Genomic DNA, 20,089 nt, shown 5'->3' with positions numbered 1-20,089 from the left:
GGGATTAGCTACGCCAAAACAATTGAATAACTGGAAGTGAGAGATTTTCCCAACAAATATACTATATCATGAATTGAAAACATTTGGTTTACACCAAGAATAAAATAACCTTACAAATCAATCAATAAAAATAAAATTATCATATGACTTAATTTAAATGAAATTCATAAAATGTGTCGTACAACGCTTACATTTCTAATAGCTTTTCCTTTCCAAGTCAATCCATCATTAGATGCCACAAAAGGTAAAAAGAAAAAAAAAGAAAAAAAAGAGAAAAAGGTAAAACATCATGATAAAGAGGAACCCCCACTGGATCCACATTTTCTTGCTTGCGACCCAAAGATGAAATACTCTTGTACTATACAGTATAAACTTATGGCTAACATGGATACATCAGTTTCAGTTACAGTAATTTGCTGGGGAAGAGTGTCAAAGGTGAGAGGAGATAAAATTACGATTTATTTTTTTTCTACAATTCATACAGGAGCTCCAGCAGCTATGAATTCGAGGAGTACCGCATTTACTTTCTTTTACAGCTAGTGCTCTTACTGACAAATTTTAGAATATTCATAGTTTAAATTTAGTAATTTGACTACGTGCTACCAGAATCACTTAAGCAGTTTTGAACAAAATTTTCAAAAACAGAATTACAAGTTTACGTGAATGTTTGAATTGAAAAAAAAGGAAGATGTGGTCCTTAAGTTTTCTTGTATAGTGTTATTTTATTTTTAGATCATCCTATGTAGATTCTTAGATATATTCTTATGTCAAATATTAATATTGTTAAATTAATGTTCATGATTGAAAAAGAGGATGATGAGTTTGAAGGTAATGCGATTGAAAGAATTCTTAATTAAAGAATCTTATTTATCTTTAACGTCGTTAAAACTAGTACAATTGAGATTATTACATGGACTTTTTAAATATAAAATATTCGTTTATGTTGCCACATATTTGGATTATTTGTGTCTGCTTTATTGTTATAGGATATTAATAGGTCCTTATATTACGTGGATCTCTCTAATATATGTACATATTTATTCTGTTTTTATTATTTGCCTTACTATGTTTTATAGTTTTTGGAGAAGATTTGTACACGTGTGATTGAGTTTTATTTCAGCTTGGTTCATTTGTTTGTTTAAAATGTTGTGAAGACTGTTGTTAATTTTAATGTATTAAATTGTTTCGTTTATTTTATAGATTTAAGGGAAATTACAGGTTTTTTTAATTTGTCCTTGTTCTGTTTAAAAAAAGGTCTGCTTAAGGGTTTTCTTTTCTTTTGTTTCCATGTAGAAACTACAGAACTTTGTAGTTTTCCTTTGAAGTGTAATATCAGTGTAGGGTTGCCAACTCTATAAAGTTCCAAAAAAGGACACCCTACATTCAGGGCCGTCGACAGGATTTTAGAGCCCGGGAATATATATCATTTGTATTCCTGGGACCCGGGAAAAAGTCCCCTCTCCCCCGTCTGTAATCTGGCCTGGGTACATTTATATCTTACATACTTATTCATGAAAAGTTCATAGTTACATCAATATCCTGTTGACCTATTCAGTTCAGTTAGAACAAAAAAACAACACGCTTAATGAAGAAGTCTCAGAAGTCAGAACTTAAATAAAAAATACAATAAAATAAATTAGATTTGTGAGAACAATATTTGAAAAAAGGACAAAAGGCGTCCTTTCCTAATTTAAGAAAGGACAAGGACAACCAGGTGTTAAAAAAAGGACTGTCCTTTCCAAGTTTGGCAGTTGGCAACCCTATTTCAGAGTCGTATTGTTTTATAAACTGTAAGCATGAAATGGATATGTTTTGTAAGTTAGAAGTTTTAATCATGAAATTTTTAAAAAAAATTGAAATAACTGCGAACTTACGACCGTAAGTGAAATAAGAAAAACAAAAATCTAGATCTGGAAGAGCTAAAACTTTCAAGTAAAATGGACGATTAGAAATTACATGTGAGGAGGGGGCTTTTTAACTTCCAAGAATGCACCTCTACTTTGACAGGGATTCAAGTCAACTAATTCAACATAGAATGGATAAATTATTATTTTAATTTCAGATATATTTAAAAGATCAAGTGAAAGCAATAAAAAATGTCATCCGAAATAATGTAGCATGGGTGGCGTTCTCTATATCGCACAAAGTGAAACCACCAAAAACAACCCAACTACAAAAGTTCATTTCGCACCTATGTGAATTTACTTACACACAAAACCCTGAAGCAATAGGATCAAAGTAAGTATTAGAAGTAATCAAAGCAATTTTAGGCTAAATTTTGAAAGCAAACTCACTAGACCTAAATAAACACATTTAAATCGAAGAATGTGTAACGGAGGGGCTCCTCCAATAACAACTGCTTATCGATGGTGAAAACTATTATATGGGAAGGTTACAAGAAACATATACAGAGAGAGAGTCCCGCCTTGCCAAGACCGTGTGTTTTTTATTGCGTAACAATTTTATTAATAAATAATAAGTGTATTTTTTGTAAATATATTTCATTTATTGAACGTTACAGTGTGTTTTTGCGTAACAGTGGTGAACCCGACGTGATTTTGTGATCTCATAATTTGGACTTTTTAAATCTAATTAATATAATTCTTAAATTGTTTTTAATCTAATACCAAATTAGTTTTCGTTGTATTTTATGTTATTTGTTCATAATAAGTTAAGGTTATTTCTAAGAATTTTTTTATTGTTAAGGATATTTTGATTGTTTCTTTTTGTTTGTGTTTGTGTTCTTTTTGTTAGTTTTTTTTTAAAAAAAAATCAGCTAATCATGAAGGAAGAAGCAAAAGAAGAAATAGTTGCTTTGACCTCCAGTAATAAGATACCTCCCTTTTGGAAACCAGACCCAGAACTATGGTTCTGTCAGATGGAGGCAGTGTTTTCGCGTTGTGGGATCACAAATAGTTTAACAAAATTTCAGACTGTTATTCCTCAATTTGAGTTTGATGTGCTTCAACAGGTAGCAGATATAGTCAAACACCCAAGTAATGCCCCTTACGAAGATTTAAAAACTCGATTAATTAATACATACGCCGAATCTGAACATAAAAGGATTCAACAATTATTAGAGGGCAAGCAATTAGGAGACGAAAAACCGTCACAACTCTTGCGACAAATGAAGCAACTGGCAGGAGACACGGTAGCAACGGATGTTGTTAAAACTCTATGGCTCCGTTCTCTCCCGAATACCACACAGGCAATCCTCTTATCTACGGGACACACTGAGGTCGACAAGTTAGCGAGTGTAGCAGACAAAATCCATGAAATCGACCGCCCTGATAGCGTATGTACCGTTTCTACAAACAGTGGACTGGAGCATAAAATCGAGAAACTCACTGAGCAAATAGCCGCACTAGTTGCAGCAAAATCAACCTGGGATCGAAGTCGAAGCCCCAGCGCTCATCGTTCTCGGAGTAAATCTAGATACAAAGCAGAGCCCAATAATCCAAATTGGCTTTGTTACTATCATTACCGATTCCGAGACAAGGCAAAAAAATGTCAACAACCCTGTGCTTGGCTGAAGAACACAGAAAATGCAAGTTCTAGCTCCAACCAGGGAAACAGCTAAGCGGGCCGGAAGTGGCGGTAGCTGGCACCGCTAATTCCCATCGCCGCCTTTTTTTGAGAGACCAACGTACTGGGCAGACATTTCTCATAGACACAGGTGCTGCCATATCCGTGTTGCCCCCATCTACAAAAGGTAAATTTAAGGCTACAGAATATACGTTATACGCAGCAAATGGAAGTCCCATTAAAACTTTTGGAGAAAAAGAGTTAAAATTGGACTTAGGACTACGGCGAGACTTCAAGTGGAATTTTGTGATTGCAGACATACCCAAACCTATTATTGGTGCCGACCTGCTGCATCACTTCAATCTGTTGGTGGACCTAAAAGGTAAGCAACTTATAGATCAAGTTACAAAGTTATCAACAAAAGGGAAAGTTTCAAACGAGCCTCCCACTACAATATCTGCAGTACCAGAGAGTCATCCTTTTGCAGACCTCTTACGAAAATATCCAGATATCACCAGGCCTAATACTATTAAGGAAAATGTACGACATGATACAGTACACTACATAGAAACGACAGGACCACCAGTTAATGCAAAATCCAGGAGGTTACATCCTGAACGATACAGAGTGGTTAAAGATGAGTTTCGTAGAATGGTGGAGCAAGGTATTTGTAGACCATCTAAAAGTCAATGGGCCAGTCCCTTACATGTTGTGGATAAAAAAGATGGAGGCGTGAGACCTTGTGGCGATTACCGCCAATTAAACGCTCGTACGGTACCAGACCGTTACGGAGTTCCAAACATAATGGACTTTAGAAATAATTTATACAGTAAAACTATTTTTTCGAGATTAGATCTGGTAAGAGCATATTATCACATTCCTATTAGGGAAGACGACATTCATAAAACGGCTATCATAACGCCATTTGGCCTTTATGAATTCACTAGGATGTGTTTTGGGCTGAGAAATGCCGCCCAAACCTTCCAAAGGTTTATGGACAATATATTCCGAGATTTGAATTTTTGTTTTGTACTACTAGATGACATTCTAGTAGCATCGACAAGCGAAGATGAACACAGACAGCACTTGGAAGAAGTATTTAGACGTCTCGACAGTAATGGATTGACATTAAACCCTTCCAAATGTGAATTCGGTAAAGAGGAAATAGATTATTTAGGATACCACATCACCCCAAAAGGCATCAAACCTCACGTAGATAAGGTTCAGGCAATTATGGATTACCCCTTGCCAAAAGATGTAAGGGCACTTCGCCGTTTCTTGGGGATGTTAAATTTTTATAGGCCATGTATCCCTAAGGCTGCATTGCTTCAAAAACCTCTTAATGTCTATCTCCTAGGGAGCAAGAAAAATGACAAGACACCTGTCTCATGGAACGAAGAGAGCATAGCTGCATTTGAACGATGTAAAGCTGGCCTACAAGATGCTGCACTGTTAGCGCATCCGAAACCGGAAGCCGAGCTTTCATTGGCCTGTGATGCCTCTAATCACGGTATGGGAGCTGTGCTACAACAAAAAGATTCCGGAAGCTGGATACCATTAGGATTTTTTTCTAAAATGTTTAGTGAAGCGCAGCAGAAATACTCAGCATACGATAGAGAGCTACTGGCCATCTATACTGCAGTACGACACTTCCGACCAGTTATCGAAGGTAGGCCGCTAATTATTTGTACTGACCACAAGCCACTAATTTATGCAATGTATCAGAAACCCTCCTCAGCTTCCCCAATCAGGATTAGATGGCTAACATTTATAAGTCAGTTCACTACTGATATAAAGCATGTTCCAGGTGAAGCCAATCAGGTGGCAGACGCCTTATCACGGGTAGAAGAAATACACCTTACAGGCGATTTGGATAAGTTAGCCGATTTGCAAAGAACAGATGCTACAATAACGGACCTGGAAAAGCAGCCTAATCTCAGTTTACAATGGGTAAACTTGCCAGGTTGCACTAAGACAGTACTTTGTGAAACATCAAATGGTAAATATAGGATATATCTACCAGAAAGCTTAAGGAGAGATATTTTCGACTCTCTTCACGGCTGTAGTCACCCTGGAGTGCGTGCTACACGGAAGTTAATTGGAAAAAAATATTTCTGGCCGAACATAAACGCAGACGTTTCGAATTGGGCAAGATGTTGCATCGCTTGTCAAAGATCGAAAGTTACACGGCATACCATTACAAAACCGGCAGAATTTGTTCAAACAGGGCGTTTTGAGCAAATCCATATTGACATCATTGGACCCTTTCCACCATCAGCTGGTAAAGTTTATTGCGTAACCATAATTGATCGTTTTACCCGCTGGCCCGAAGTGGTACCAGTGGAAAATATAACCGCAGAAGTGGTTGCTTTAGCATTTTACCGAGGATGGATTAGTAGATTTGGTGTACCCAAAATACTGACTACAGACCAAGGAAGACAATTTGAGAGTGAATTGTTTCAACACCTCACCAGCTTTCTAGGTACAAAAAAAATAAGAACAACACCTTATCATCCGCAGTCAAACGGATGTGTAGAAAGGTGGCATCGGGCGCTGAAATCTGCTCTTGTGGCTCATTTAGATACAAGCAATTGGACAGAATTACTACCTACCGTACTATTGGGCTTACGTACCACAATCAGGGATGATACAGATTTTAGCGTAGCAGAAGCCGTATATGGACAAACTCTACGGTTGCCAGGAGAATTTTTATCACCAAGTTCCAGTGCTAATGATTTAATTGGGACAGTACAAAAATTAAAAGAGGTGATGTCCGACCTTCGCCCTGCATCATTTAGAAAAAGTCGCAGACACATATTTGTCCATAAGACTCTCGACAAGTGCACTCACATGTTCTTGAGAGAGGACAAGGTTAGAAAACCACTGACACCGCCTTACTCTGGACCATTCCCCGTGCTCAGCAGGACAGACAAGATTTGCACACTACAGCTGCCACAGCGACAGATCACTGTGTCGCTAGACCGCGTCAAGCCTGCCTTTTTGTTAGTGGATGAGCCGAATTCACCAGCACTACTTCCGACCAACGAACCATCTGTTAGTAGATATGGGCGCCGGATAAAGCCGAATGTAAGATTTCTGGACGCAGTTGTTGGGGGGAGTACTGTAACGGAGGGGCTCCTCCAATAACAACTGCTTATCGATGGTGAAAACTATTATATGGGAAGGTTACAAGAAACATATACAGAGAGAGAGTCCCGCCTTGCCAAGACCGTGTGTTTTTTATTGCGTAACAATTTTATTAATAAATAATAAGTGTATTTTTTGTAAATATATTTCATTTATTGAACGTTACAGTGTGTTTTTGCGTAACAAATGGATAACTTAACGGAACTGAAGGCGTTCATTTTTACTGTCAAATTTTTTATCTTTTTAATTCTGTAAAGTCGCAATGAATTGGAAGTTTATAATTCAAAAAATTGTTTTTGGCCGCAATGTGTAATGAACAGTGAATGTTCCTTTCAAAGTAGGAATGTTAAGCATCTGCAATATCTACATACATATGTATGTTGATTGATAAATAATAATGCACTATGTTGCTAACTAAAACCTCATCATTTTTATAACCACTATGGACATACTAGACTCATAGACTGTTCACTTGATTAATATTATCTTACTTCTTAACGTAAAGTAACAAAAAAGAATAGGAGATGGTCTTTTAAACTACAGAAGAAATTTCTTCAAAACCTGGTTTTTACTTTTATTTTTCACTTGATCGGTTTGAATGTGTATGAAAATCAAGCAATTCGTAGAGAAAGAAAAGTGCAATAATCAAAGTGCGTGCAAAAATACTGTTCTTATCGTCAACATGGTGCAAAGTAATTGGTTCTCTGGTAGAACTTACGAAAAGGAATGAATCTGTTTTTATTTAAAAATATTTTGAACGGTAAATAGTAGGTCACTAAGGCAACCCAACGGTCACTCCAAATTCATAATAATGCGAATCAGCTATCACCATTTTACGGTTACACACTAATGCCATCATTCTTAAGAAAAAGTTTCAAACTAGTGATGTCCAGCATTCATTATGTCCAAGCTGAAATGACACCCTACAAGAGAATGTTCATAAAACTACTTAAAAATAAGAAACAGCTTTTTACAGACGCAGAAGAACTCAAAAAAGTGTTTTTAAATAAAAAGCAAAAATCTGCACGAGCATTATACATGGGCTAAGAGAATTACAAATTATTTTCGCTTAATAGGAGCATAATTATGTTTCAATTAAGCATTAATTACACATCTTTTTTATGTTATGGTTAAGAAAATTAGTAAATTAAGATTATTAACTACTTTAAAACTATAACAATTGTAGCATCGAAAAAATGTGTACGTTCACTCCGGATTTTATTCCTTTCTAATTACAATTTAATTTGACAGGACGGTGGAAGGCGAAGAACAATTATTTTATTCATTCAAAGAGGGAGAGAATTGCGAGAATGAGTTTGAAGAAGTGTCACCCACAACGATGAACGAGGTACCTAAGCAACCGGCGATAACAAAAAAGGAAAAATACCTTTTAACTGGTAATTTAGCCGGCACTAGTTCTCGCTTACAGGCTATCCCTTGTCATCTGCATAGGAGAAAAGTTATAGAGAAGATTCACAAATCAAAGAAAATATTAATAGAACTAGGCTTACCTGTGCCTCCTGAAGTGCAAGCCGAGTTAGAAAGAGAACTGCACGAAGCGAAAAAGCCAAAGAAGAAAGAAAAAGCTGCCAAAAAGAAGAATAAAAAGAAATCTAAGAAAGAAGTAAAAGAGCCTGCCGAAGTGAAGAATCTAAAAGAAGAACACGCCGATGCTACGCACAATATTACTATTTCCGGAGGAGAGATTCTTTTTGGTATGTAGAATTTTGTATCTGGTAAGTTGTATGGAAGGAGGAGTGATAATTAGTTCATTAGATACTTTTGGAAACGAATCTCAGTTAAAATTAAGTTATCTTCTTTTATATTTTTAAGAGCAACATTTTTATTTATTTCTTTATTTAACACTGTTTCGATACAATTCTGTATATAACAGTGGGATGGACCCATATTTACATTCGCAAACATACCTATGAAAGTTCAAAATTATGGTACAAAATTAGAAATAACTAAAAACAATTCTCATAAACAAAAATTAAATTAACTTTCCTGTTAACAGTAGAAAATAAAGTAAAAAGAAATAATAATTATATCTTTAAAAAACTATAAATTATATATTTTTAAATAATTTTTATTTATATTAGATTAGAGTTTTAAAAAAAAAGGGATATTCCTAACTGTGCTCAAACAAATCCATAGTGCCCCCCTCTGCTACCCGGTGATCTACTCACGCTAGGTGATTGAACGGATCACCCAGGAATAGCCGGAAGTCAAGGATATCACTCCCCTTCTGGCGTTAACTCAACCCTTTTCTACGAAGTCTTCTCTAAATACACTGAAGAAGACTACCGCAAGGATAATAAGTAACGCTTCCTTCAAGATATCACTTCATTATCACATGAACATTTTTGATATTTAAGTGAACTATCTTTTCCTTTTTTTTTTTAGTACAAATTCTTAATTTCAAAAAAGAAAATTAATATATGGTGAGAAAGTAAAGCAATTGGTCTTTTTTCTTGACAACAAATTTTATTACTAAATCATCTTTTCTTTTTTCCAGACAATCCAACTTGGCACAAAGAGAAATACAATATCTCATCTTATATACTATATGCTGGAGTCTGGTTAACCACTGATACACTTCTCACCCAAGATGTAAGAGATGGGCTTAAACCAATTGGTATTAGAATAAATAAATTGAAAGATATGCCATTAAGAGATCCGGCATACAGGAGGTAAGTAAAAGGTTATTTGTATTGTTATGTGGACTGTGGAGGCCCTACTTCTTGTTTACACCTAGACATTTGAATGAAGTGGAGCTTAGACAAGATGATGATTGATGCTGGGAAGTGAGCTATACAGGGTGAACCAGTAAGTATTGTCCATAGGCCTACTGTGTGTAGTACATCTAATGTGGAGTTCAATGAGGTATTGGTACGGTGACCATTATTTTTGTATCAAAAAACAGGACAAGGAGCAAAAAAAACCTATAAAAAATATTAATACGTTTATTAACTCGAGATCGGTTATTACAAAACAATGGCCATATAATATGGCCCATGTTCAACCGAAACTGAGCGACTACTTGCACTATACACTTATTAATTAGTAGCAAAATGTAAATAGTAACTCTTGTAAATAGAAAAAATAGTCAGTCTTCTAAAATTACGACAAATTTTGTTTTAATGTCACTTTCTTTAAAACTATACTAACGACAATAATATACAAATATATCTAATTTTCACAATATGAAGATCAGATCTTAACAAAATCATACATAAATCTTCGAAAAAATATTCATATTTTCATTAATTTCATTGAGTATAATTAAAATTTCATTGAAAAACAGTACAAAACAGTACAAATGAATAAAAAACAGGACATTTATGCTTAAAAAAAAAAAGAAGGACAGCGTCTTAAAAAACAGTACTGTCCTGCTAAAAACAGTACGAATGGTCACCGTAGGTATTGGCCAACTTCATATTTTCCTCTGTTCTTAAGTGACGTCACTTTTAATTTTTTTTCTAAAATCATTACTTGTTTCCAAAAAAAATGTTATTACTCAGAAAGTTTTAGTCCGAATTCGATTCTGATGACACGGTTAGAAAGATAGATAAATTTTCGAAAAATTGAAACCATTTTGAAGCATAAGTTATTCTCCAAACAGCCTCAATCTTCCTCCGAACGCTGGAAAAATAAAAGTAATTGAAATTTTTAAGAAAACTCATTAGGCCCTTACGTGATCATTATCATACCCAGGTGCTGGCACTTTTTACAAAAGTTTCCTTGTCTAATGAGCTTTCAAACGGTATATCATTTTCCAGGATTCCTTTTATCTTCGTTTGAGAAATTACGTTTGTTTTGCTAGAAAACGTGTTCACGAGCACTCAACAGTGTTAGTTATCAAATTGTTTAATTCATTGAAAACTCTTTTAGATGGACCAATAGTCAATTTTAAAGTAGGCTGTCTTTAAATAAGGAAGTCAAAGGTTACAAATTGCACTTAAAAATAAATAAATAAATTTAAAAAAATCAAAACTCTGAAATATTTGAGAAAATGTAAGGAAATATTTTAAACAAGTATTATTTTAGTAATAAAATTGTAAATTTAAAAATAGCACTTGTTTGAAATATTAATAAATATACACACTGTTGAGTGCTCGTGAATACGTTTTCTTGCAAAACAAACGTAATTTCTCAAACGAAGATAAAAGGAATCCTGGAAAATGATATACCGTTTGAAAGCTCATTAGACAAGGAAACTTTTATAAAAAGTGCCAGCACCTGGGTATGTTAATGATCACGTAAGGGCCTAATGAGTTTTCTTAAAAATTTCAATTACTTTTATTTTTCCAGCATTCGGAGGAAGATTGAGGCTGTATGGAGAATAACTTATGCTTCGAAATGGTATCAATTTTTAGAAAATTTATCTGTCTTTCTAACCGTGTCATCAGAATCGAATTCGGACTAAAACTTTCTGAGTAATAACATTTTTTTTTAGGAAACAAGTAATGATTTTAGAAAAAAATAAAGTGACGTCACTCAAGAACAGTGGAAAATATGAAGTTGGCCAATACGTCATTGAACTCCACTTTAGATGTACTACACATAGTAGGCCTATGGACAATACTTACTGGTTCACCATTCTACAAAGACAGCATCTCTATGCCTAGGCTTATGTACAAATTTGGCCTTTTTTTTCCTTATTCTCACTGTCTTAAATAAAATGAAAGTACTACGACCGTATTAAATTTTCGGATTTCCATAATATCCGAGTTCCATAAATAAACAAAAATAATTTAACAAATTGGTCCTGTATGTTCGCGCATGCGTTATTTGTCTGGAAAAAATTAAACCTACCGTGAGATTTCATGTTCAACCTGACAATCTCAGACTTTACTAGTAATTAAAACTGATAAGAGTATACCTTTTTTTTGTAATACAATGAAGATGGTCTCCACATTAGGAAATATCGATCATAATATGAGTTCTAGATTTTTACATTATATAACTATGTGTATTAATTTCCAGATGTAAAAGTATTACAATTGAATACTCCATGGGAGATGTTATCAAAAGCGAAGAGATTCTTCCAGTTCCAGTGGAAAGATTTTCAAAAAAAGTAGTTATTGATAATACTCAGGTGTTTTTAACAGATTTACATCCTCCAGAACAACTAATAGAATCTTTTCAAACATCCAAATTGTTCATTCGAGTAAGTATACTATATATTTTTTTAATTTACACCTCAAAATATTGCGATATTATTTAATTTTTAGATTCTGACTTTTCCACTGTAAATACTCTGTTTTAAAATCCCCTGACTACGATGAAAAAAAAAAGTCTAAATGGGTGGTGTATTTGTTTCAAACATTTTTAAAAAAATCTCAAATATTTTCAATTTATTACTTAAAAAAATCTTATTAATTTGTAAATTGAATAGAAAAAAAAAAAAGTTTACAGACTGTAACAAAAGTCTGTGAATTTTTCATTTTTTGTAATTCAAAAATGGTTCGCTTACTCACCAGAAATGAAGTTTAACTGTTTGAAATGAAGATAAACTTGTCTCCTATATCTTGTACCCATCTAAGAGCCAGCAATTCGATACCAGGAACAAAAATAAATCTAAAATCTAGTTTTCACATATCTGTGAATTTTTTTTACAAATTAAGTTTGGTCCATGGAACGGAAGAGATAAGTGAACGATGTTCAATTGTATTGAATTTTTTTTTTTTAGATATTCGGATATTTTGTCGTTACGGCAGACACACAAGGCGCCATATTTACCCAAGATCGAAACGATGATATCTTTTCAAACAGGATGGTAGCAAGAGTTGCTCCAGATTTTGATTTAGAAAAAAAGTATTCTATCAATCCGGCGATTTCAGAATTGGAATACGATGAAAATAGATTGGAAAAAGTATTTTTAGGAAGTGCTGAAGTCGATTGTAAAGACTTATTAGGAAAGAACTATCGTATCGATGTTTGTGCACCAATCATGTCTGGAGCCATTATGAAAGTAAGTAGTAATAGTTTGTATTTTCTCCGAGATGTGTGTGCTGGTAAGATTTTTTTTAAACGGTTTTTGGGAAGAAACGTAATTACGCAGTGCGAACTATTCGATCAATATCTTCAAGGTGAATCAGACTAAGCTACTGCACATCGGCTATTTCCGACAAAGATTTCGGAACCTAATCTGCATACACTCCAACCCATCCTTCTTGAGGTGTATGTGTTTCTTGTACTATATCAGCCCCATGGTGCGCCTCTCCTGCCCAAGAAACGATAGTGCACGATCTATTCTTGTAATAATTCAGCTTCCTCACTAAACCAAGACTTTAATAAAAGAGACTTCGCTCAACTTTACTCAAGACAAGCCGTGGCGAGGTAGTCTAAGAAGACACGGAGAAGTTTGATCCGAAGATCTTCCGCTTGAAGTTACAACCTTTGCTCTATTTCCAACCATCTCAGTATCCATTCATTTGGCTCATATTGTCATTTATTATGAATATGTCTAGCGCAGTAAATTCTAGTGTTTTCTTAATTTACCTTACATAGTATAGTTTTAACTCCTATTTACTTAAATAATTTCTCTCTATTCTGAGCCTTTTGAATGGATTCTAGAACGTCAGGTTGCTAGTAGTGGGAGCAGCTACCATTTCCTGGTGGACCCAGAACCAGTCGCTGGTGAAATCGAAGTCATCGTGGTTTAGACAATGACTTTGGAATGATCATAACAAACACTAGAATAGCAGGTAGGCAATTAAAGAAATCAAATACAGTCAATGCCCTAGCTAGACTGTATAAAACTAGAACTGAAGTGATTCTGTTGAGATCTGGTATATTATTCCAAAATTGGTGTTAGTTATTTCCTTGATTGACAACTAATTATGTTATTTTATCATCCCTGACTGAACAAATCATCATTTTTAGAATACTGTCAAACCACTTATCTCATCCCTAAGGATGAATGTTCTAAAAGCCGTTCTATAGGAATATGTTTGGCTTTTCCAGGTTCCAATAAAATTTTTAGTCTCTACTTAGTACCAAAAAAAAAAAAAAAAATAGTAAAGACAAATTTTTGGTCTATCAATTTCTTCTATTTTCTGGCCCACCCTGTTGCAAAGACTTTTCATTTAGTGCAGCCCGGCTGTCCCGATAAACTGGGAACCTTTTTTTTTCCTCTCACGTCGCTTCTTAAACTTTTCCTGAGCATAGGTACTTAATAAGGAAATTTCAGACTGGTAAAATCTTGACGATATAGACGCAAGGGAGCTTTAATGAATGAATATCTTTGGTTTAACCCCATCATCATCATCATCATCACCATCATCCAATGGCGCTACAATTCATTGCTGAGTCTTGGCCTCCTCAACAAGTTTCCGGCCAGTCAGTTCTACTCTGTGCTGCCGCCTTCCAGTTGGCGATATTCAACAACGACCTTGCATCACCTGCAACACCGTCCGCCCAGCGCAGCTTCGGCCTCCTAACACCATAGAAGTGCTCATCCGTCACCTTCTTTGGGATGTCCTTGTCCCTCATTCTTATCACATGCCCCCCCCCAGCCCACTGAAGTCTAGCCAATTTCATGAATTTAACCACATCTATTTCTTTAAACATTTACATACATCTCCTGATTCTTCCGAGACTTCCATTCCTGTCCCACATGTACTGGGCCGAAAATTCTCCACAGTATTTTCCTTTCGAAGACTAGGAGGCCTCTCTCATCTGTTTTAGATGTGGTCCAGGTTTCAGAGCTGTATGTCAAGGACTGGGGTTTAACCCCAACCATCATGAAACCATCTATAAGCCACTCAGCTCTATTCTTATTTTGAGCTAAACGAAATTAATGAATATGTATATCTTTTTCAGGAAAACCATTTAACAATTGACATTCTGGAAAATTTCAATACACTAAACGTATACGATGATGTGAACATTGTAAAGGGAATATTGGACGATGGTAAATTGATTGAAAATAATTCTTCAGTTAAAGTATATAAACTTTTTTTTCATGATTTCATACTATTTAAATTATAATGGTATTTTTTTTTTAAGTTATTAAGTACAACTATTGTAACCACTCGAATAGAAAACATGAAATTTCACAGGCCATGCAATATTTTTCTTACAGTAAAAAAAAAAATAAATAAATAAAATAAAATTGTGAACAAACAACCTGAATGAAGTGCTAAACAAGTATTGTAACAAACCGATAATTTCGAGTAGAAGTAGATAAAGTATTATATATGTATAATGAAATATTATGTATATACACATCTGTATACATTCATTTAGATTTCCTATGTCAGAAAACGATGCAATAAAGTAAACTAATAGAATGGCCATTGCAGACCGAATAAACACTCATTGTAAGTGCTTCTCAACGACTATTGTCTGTGGGTTCGCCAGAAAGATCCCAGTATTTACTTAGTATTTCCTGTCAGTGTAAAAAGGCTGGGAAAGTTTACACTTAAATCTCGTACATTCAAGCTGTACCCAGTAGTTCCCTCTCCATTCCAGACTCTTGTTTCCGTTCAAACATACAATATACTAGGGAGTGATGATATTAACAAAAAAACAAATTTCTCAAAATCTTGATAATATTGTTTATCTATTACAAAAACTTTTAAAAACAATTCAAGCTTCTTTAATGTGAAAATAAAGCAATAAAGCTTTTACGTTTCTAGAATTTAAAATATAAACATAAATATAGTTTTGTAATCTAATTTCAAACGTATCAGTTAATGAAGCAACTAACTGTCCTGACGCAATGAAATATTTTTTTCATGTATGTAGTCAACAGAGCTTTTATGATCACCTGTAAAAAAAATAATTTGCTTAAATAAAGTAGTTTTTGTAATTAATAAAAAATAAAAAGGAAATTATTGCGATCATATCTAATTTCCCATTTCAAGTTTTCACTAGAAAATATCCGTTCTGATGAGGAACTATGAGATAGGAAAACTAATTCGTCTGTGTATGTGAACACCAGCTGAAATTTTATATTATGGTGGGTCCTCTTATCAGGGGATCCAACTATAACTTACCAATCAATTAATCGAAATTACTCATTTAAGTTTTACAAATGGATTTTTACGTTTTGAGATTTTTGTTTTTCCCCACGATTTTGGAGAAAATTGTTCGTTTATAAATTTTATTTAAATTTTTTTTTTTTTGAAAACAAAAAAAAATTTTTGTTGAAGGTCATTCTGACGTATAAGTTAAATTGCAAATTGCATAAAGTAAACATCTCAATTATAGCATTAAGAGAAAACTTTTTGTAAAAAACTATTCTCTTGTTTATTATTTTAAGGTTACAATTAAATTGATGTGCTCATTGAAAACGACGATATTGCATGCTTTAGAAAATAGAAAATTAACTCGTCTTTTTGTTGCAATCAATGATACTAAGATATCCAGCAAACTTTTAAAAGTAAGTTTTATTTATTTACATTTTTCTTGTCTTCTTTTGAAGAATTAATTTAGAATTAGGGTGCGTTTAAATGGAAAATAATACTTTTTTCATTTACTAAGTTTGCATCAAATGGCCTGGGCTGGCCGTTCAAATAACAGTCGATTTGTTAATTCTATCGCAAACGGCGTTGGTGAATGATGATTACGAGTGGAAATGTCGTTGAAGAAACCCCCCAAAAAATAATAAATCACTAGTTAATTTGTAATTTTTATTTACTTCCTTAATCCCAACAAAGCTACATATTTCATTAATAATAAAACAGCGAAAATTTCAGACAATCATTTTTCATAATGGAAACATAATTGGTAAATCTTTAATTGTTCCAAAAGTTCCATTTTATCAAGGAGATTATATAAAATCAAATTTTCCCGTAAAAAAAGGTGAAAATTATTTGGAAAAAACGGAATTAAAGCATTTAATTACAGGTATTTTGAGTTTTTTTAAACAAATTGTTTAGAGAATGCTTTATCTCATATAATTTCTGTAAAAGTATCTTAAAAATTTTTGTTAATTATCTAAATTTTTCTTTTATTGATGATTTTTTTTCCTTTAATAATACTTTCAAAAAAGATGAATTAGTAATTTTTTCCTTGTTTTTTGGCCTTTTGTACTTAGCAAATCAGCCATTTAAATGTTGGTTGTTCTAACAAATATCTTTGATCGTTAATATATTCAAAATAAAATCAATGATTCTATTTCTGTAAAAGTTTACCTTTTTTGTCTTCTTTACAACCATTGTTTTGAGTTTTGGGCTTTTGATTTCTTAGTTGTCTAGTCTATAAACCCTATACATTACGAGCGTTTTTAGAATTTGATGACTTAATTGATATCAAACATTAATATTGATATAAACAGATGATATCTGTTTGATAAAGATTCGAGAACTTTTTAATTTAAGGCGCGTCAACATAATATGTCATTGACGCCCGAGAGCTTATTCAGTGCCCTGCCGGTCTACAGACAGTATTCTTTAGTTACAGACAACACTGTACATCGTCGTACAGAGTTAGCTGTAACCAGCTTCTAGGATGAGAAAATCTAGGGTCAACATGGCTAGGTTCTACCCTAAAATCTCCGCGTGGAAATCCCTGTGAGCGTAACATCCTCCCTGTATACCTTGAGGGAAAATTATTAAGCCGATATTTCTAGTGTCGTTAAGTGTAGCGTTAACTCCTTCATTGTTTTAAAGATATTGAGTGGTGTACACATTAGTTACACTTAAGTTCTATTTAGTATACGATTCTAATACACATTGCCAACAAATTATTGCAGGTTTTACAGTGGACACACTTGACGCATTCTTATTTTTTGCCGAAGGCCTTGCGGAAGATATATCAGCCGAAGTGTGGAATATAGTGTTCTCGTTGCAGACTAGCCAAGGCTTTGTTTTATACAATAGTGATCTATCCTTCGGTCAGGTAAAGTTTGTTGGTTCGTCGTCCTGGTATATGCATTAGTTTGGTGTCACGACATTGATTGAACTGAATGGCCATATAGGTTAACTGTTCGTATGTTGTGATCTGGAACAGGTGAATAGGACCTCATATATTCACATTCATTTTCCAGAGAATTTCATGGAGAAGAATACGGTGCCGAGAGATTTTAACCTTAAAAAATCATTTTAACATTGGCTTCCTTCTAATGTAAGGAATGTTTCGCGATCGAGAAAAATTTTTTACTTTCTCGAATTCTACTAAGAGAAGGTTATGTTTTCAAGCAGATCTTCAATTTTGTGTGTGCCAGAGTCCGTAAAAAATTGTTTTTACAAATTGGTCTCATGTATGTTCGAGGTGTGGCTATTAAATAACGAGGACTGATGCTGCTACAGAAGAACTATGCATGCGCCAAATCCTAACGACCGACAACTGTGCAGTGTAAAGCCTTCTCTTATCAGATTGCAGCGTCTCACATGTTTGGTAGAGAAATCTGTCTGACCGGAACCCTTCGTTTGGGTAATAGGTGTTAGTTTCGTTTTGCCGAAAACATGATACTACACATCATGTAGTAGAGCAACGAATTGTCGTGAAATTTCACATCAAAACTTGGTAAAACCGCTACTGAAATTTATCTTTTATTAAAAGAAGTTTATGGTGATGAATGTTTATCAAGTGCGCAAGTTTTTGGAGTGGTTTAAGTGTTTCCAATATGGCCGAGAAGACGTCGGAGATGTTGACCGCCCGGGTCGCCCTTTTACGTGCAAAACGGATGAAAATATCTATTATAATTAATCAGCATTACTACCGGCGAGGTGCTTGCTCAACTCCGTGAAAGAGTAAGGAAAAAAAACGACCCGATTTGTGGAAGAACAAGTCACGGGGTTCTCCTCCATCAAGACAACGCGCCGGCTCACACTGCATTGTCTGTCGCAAGACGTTTCTAGCCAAGTACAACATCCCAGTTTCTAGGCCATTCGCCTTATTCGCCTGACCTGGCCACCCCATGTGGCTTTTATCTGTTCCCCACTAAGTCAAATCTGCATTAAAAGGAACACGATTTCAGTCCGATGAAGCTGTGAAAGCGGCAAGCGTCATGCAGGAGCTCACAGAAAAAGACTTCCAGCCCTGTTCCGAACAATGGTAAATTCGCATGGAGCGTTGTAGGGATAGGGGAGGGGTGTATATTGAAGGTGATAATAACTAAATATGTATAAATTTAGAATAAAATGTTTTACAGCAATGGTCTCGTTATTTAATAGTCACACCTCGTATCTACCATAGCTCGAGCATTTCTTGCCGTTGAAAACTCTCCGGTAAATGAGGAAAATTTAATATGATCGCAATATTTTCTCTTATCTGATATACGAGTACTTACTGTGATTTTCCGCATTTATTTTAAAATGACAATTTCACTAACCCAGCGTAAGAAGAATTTCAACATATTCTTTTTAGAGATTGTATGAAGATTTTGTATCAATTGGTGGAATTTACGTTATTACTTTAGGTGTCCCATGGCACCGATTATTCGCAGATCCTAAAATATTTCTTGAAGGTTACATTCCAGCTCCAGCTTGGCGTGTAAGTAAATAATTTTAATTCTTTTGACTTCACCAAATTTGAGATTCACGTTTACTTTCACATTTTCTGTGCCTAGGCTTTACTAGCACTCAAGAATTTATTAATGAGTTCAAGCATGCAAGAGGCTGTACAAATGAACTGGTTTCCAGCTTATAATGAATTGATATGTTTAGACATGGAATTTGGCGTTCCAATGTATAAAAATTATTAATACATGTATTTAAAATTAAAAAGAAGAAGACGTATTAGAGATAATGTAAGACAAGATTCTCTCCTTGAAAGAATAATAAGCAATATTTGGTTTTCTTTCCATTTTCACTACTGAGGCTTAATTGTATGGGTGCTTTCCACTAAGCGTTCACAACGATCACGCTCACGACCGCGCGGTTTTGCCCGTTCCACTTGCTTGCGAGCGTTACAATCGAAAACCCAAGTGGAATGGACTGGGCGTTTTAACCGTTCATGTAAACATTACACACGGCGGACCTCGAAAATAAGTCAGAAGCTTGAAGAGGTTGTTTTTTAATTTTAACCCCGTTTATAAGCAGTTATAATAAACTTTATTAATTAATGGTAGAGTTGACTTATATTAAAAATATATGTAATTCAATTTTTATATTACATTTTAGTGGAGCATTTATAAAATTTAGGTTTAAATAAAATTAAAATGTCTTTTTTTGGCAACAATTGGATATTAATGCAACGTAATAATGCTTTAGAAAGTTCTTCATCTAGTTCCGATGAAGGGTGGAATGCAATTTTACAAAATCGCAATGGTGGAAAGCGAAAACTTAGGCCACGTATCTATTAGCTATCAAAGTGTTATTCAGTGATTTACTATGTAAAGGGATAAGTAATTTTTCATTTTATTATTTTTTTTAGACTTTCGAGAAACACATTCAATTATTTACATAAGATAATACTTTCATTTACCATGTTATAATTTTTTCGGTCGCCATCTTTGTTT

General features: G+C 34.4%; 1 protein-coding gene across 5 annotated transcripts; it reads left to right on the top strand.

Annotated features, from left to right (window-relative positions):
* Positions 1-22: 22 nt before the first annotated feature.
* On the top strand, positions 23-19,437 carry LOC141452493 (uncharacterized). Of its 5 annotated transcripts, none has more exons than XM_074124694.1 (12): positions 23-435; positions 2,063-2,238; positions 7,924-8,387; positions 9,191-9,365; positions 11,662-11,845; positions 12,368-12,649; positions 14,503-14,625; positions 15,947-16,066; positions 16,383-16,533; positions 17,381-17,526; positions 18,997-19,122; positions 19,199-19,437. In XM_074124694.1, the coding sequence occupies exons 1-12, from the start codon at positions 172-174 to the stop codon at positions 19,331-19,333; spliced, it is 2,346 nt and encodes a 781-aa protein (XP_073980795.1). In that variant the 5' UTR covers positions 23-171; the 3' UTR covers positions 19,334-19,437. The 5 variants fall into 5 exon arrangements, 2 of the variants coding, with proteins under 2 accessions (XP_073980795.1, XP_073980796.1); XM_074124695.1 differs by having other exon boundaries at positions 19,049-19,122; positions 19,199-19,340; XR_012457432.1 differs by lacking the exon at positions 19,199-19,437 and having other exon boundaries at positions 17,381-17,637; positions 18,997-19,121.
* The last annotated feature ends 652 nt before the right edge of the window (positions 19,438-20,089 follow it).

The sequence above is a fragment of the Rhodnius prolixus genome, unplaced genomic scaffold (genome assembly GCF_049639745.1).
Source record: "Rhodnius prolixus isolate KJV_2025 unplaced genomic scaffold, Rpr scaffold_3, whole genome shotgun sequence".
Lineage (NCBI taxonomy): Eukaryota > Metazoa > Arthropoda > Insecta > Hemiptera > Reduviidae > Rhodnius > Rhodnius prolixus.
This window is presented reverse-complemented; position numbering and strand designations above follow the sequence as displayed.

What these genes read in the sequence shown, in the direction of transcription:
- LOC141452493 (XM_074124694.1), top strand. Translation starts at nt 172, where the DNA reads ATGTGTCGTACAACGCTTACATTTCTAATAGCTTTTCCTTTCCAAGTC. An exon ending in AGAGATCCGGCATACAGGAG is followed by an intron (nt 9,366 to 11,661) that starts GTAAGTAAAAGG and finishes ATTAATTTCCAG; the next exon opens with ATGTAAAAGTATTACAATTG. An exon ending in AAAATAATTCTTCAGTTAAA is followed by an intron (nt 14,626 to 15,946) that starts GTATATAAACTT and finishes TATTATTTTAAG; the next exon opens with GTTACAATTAAATTGATGTG.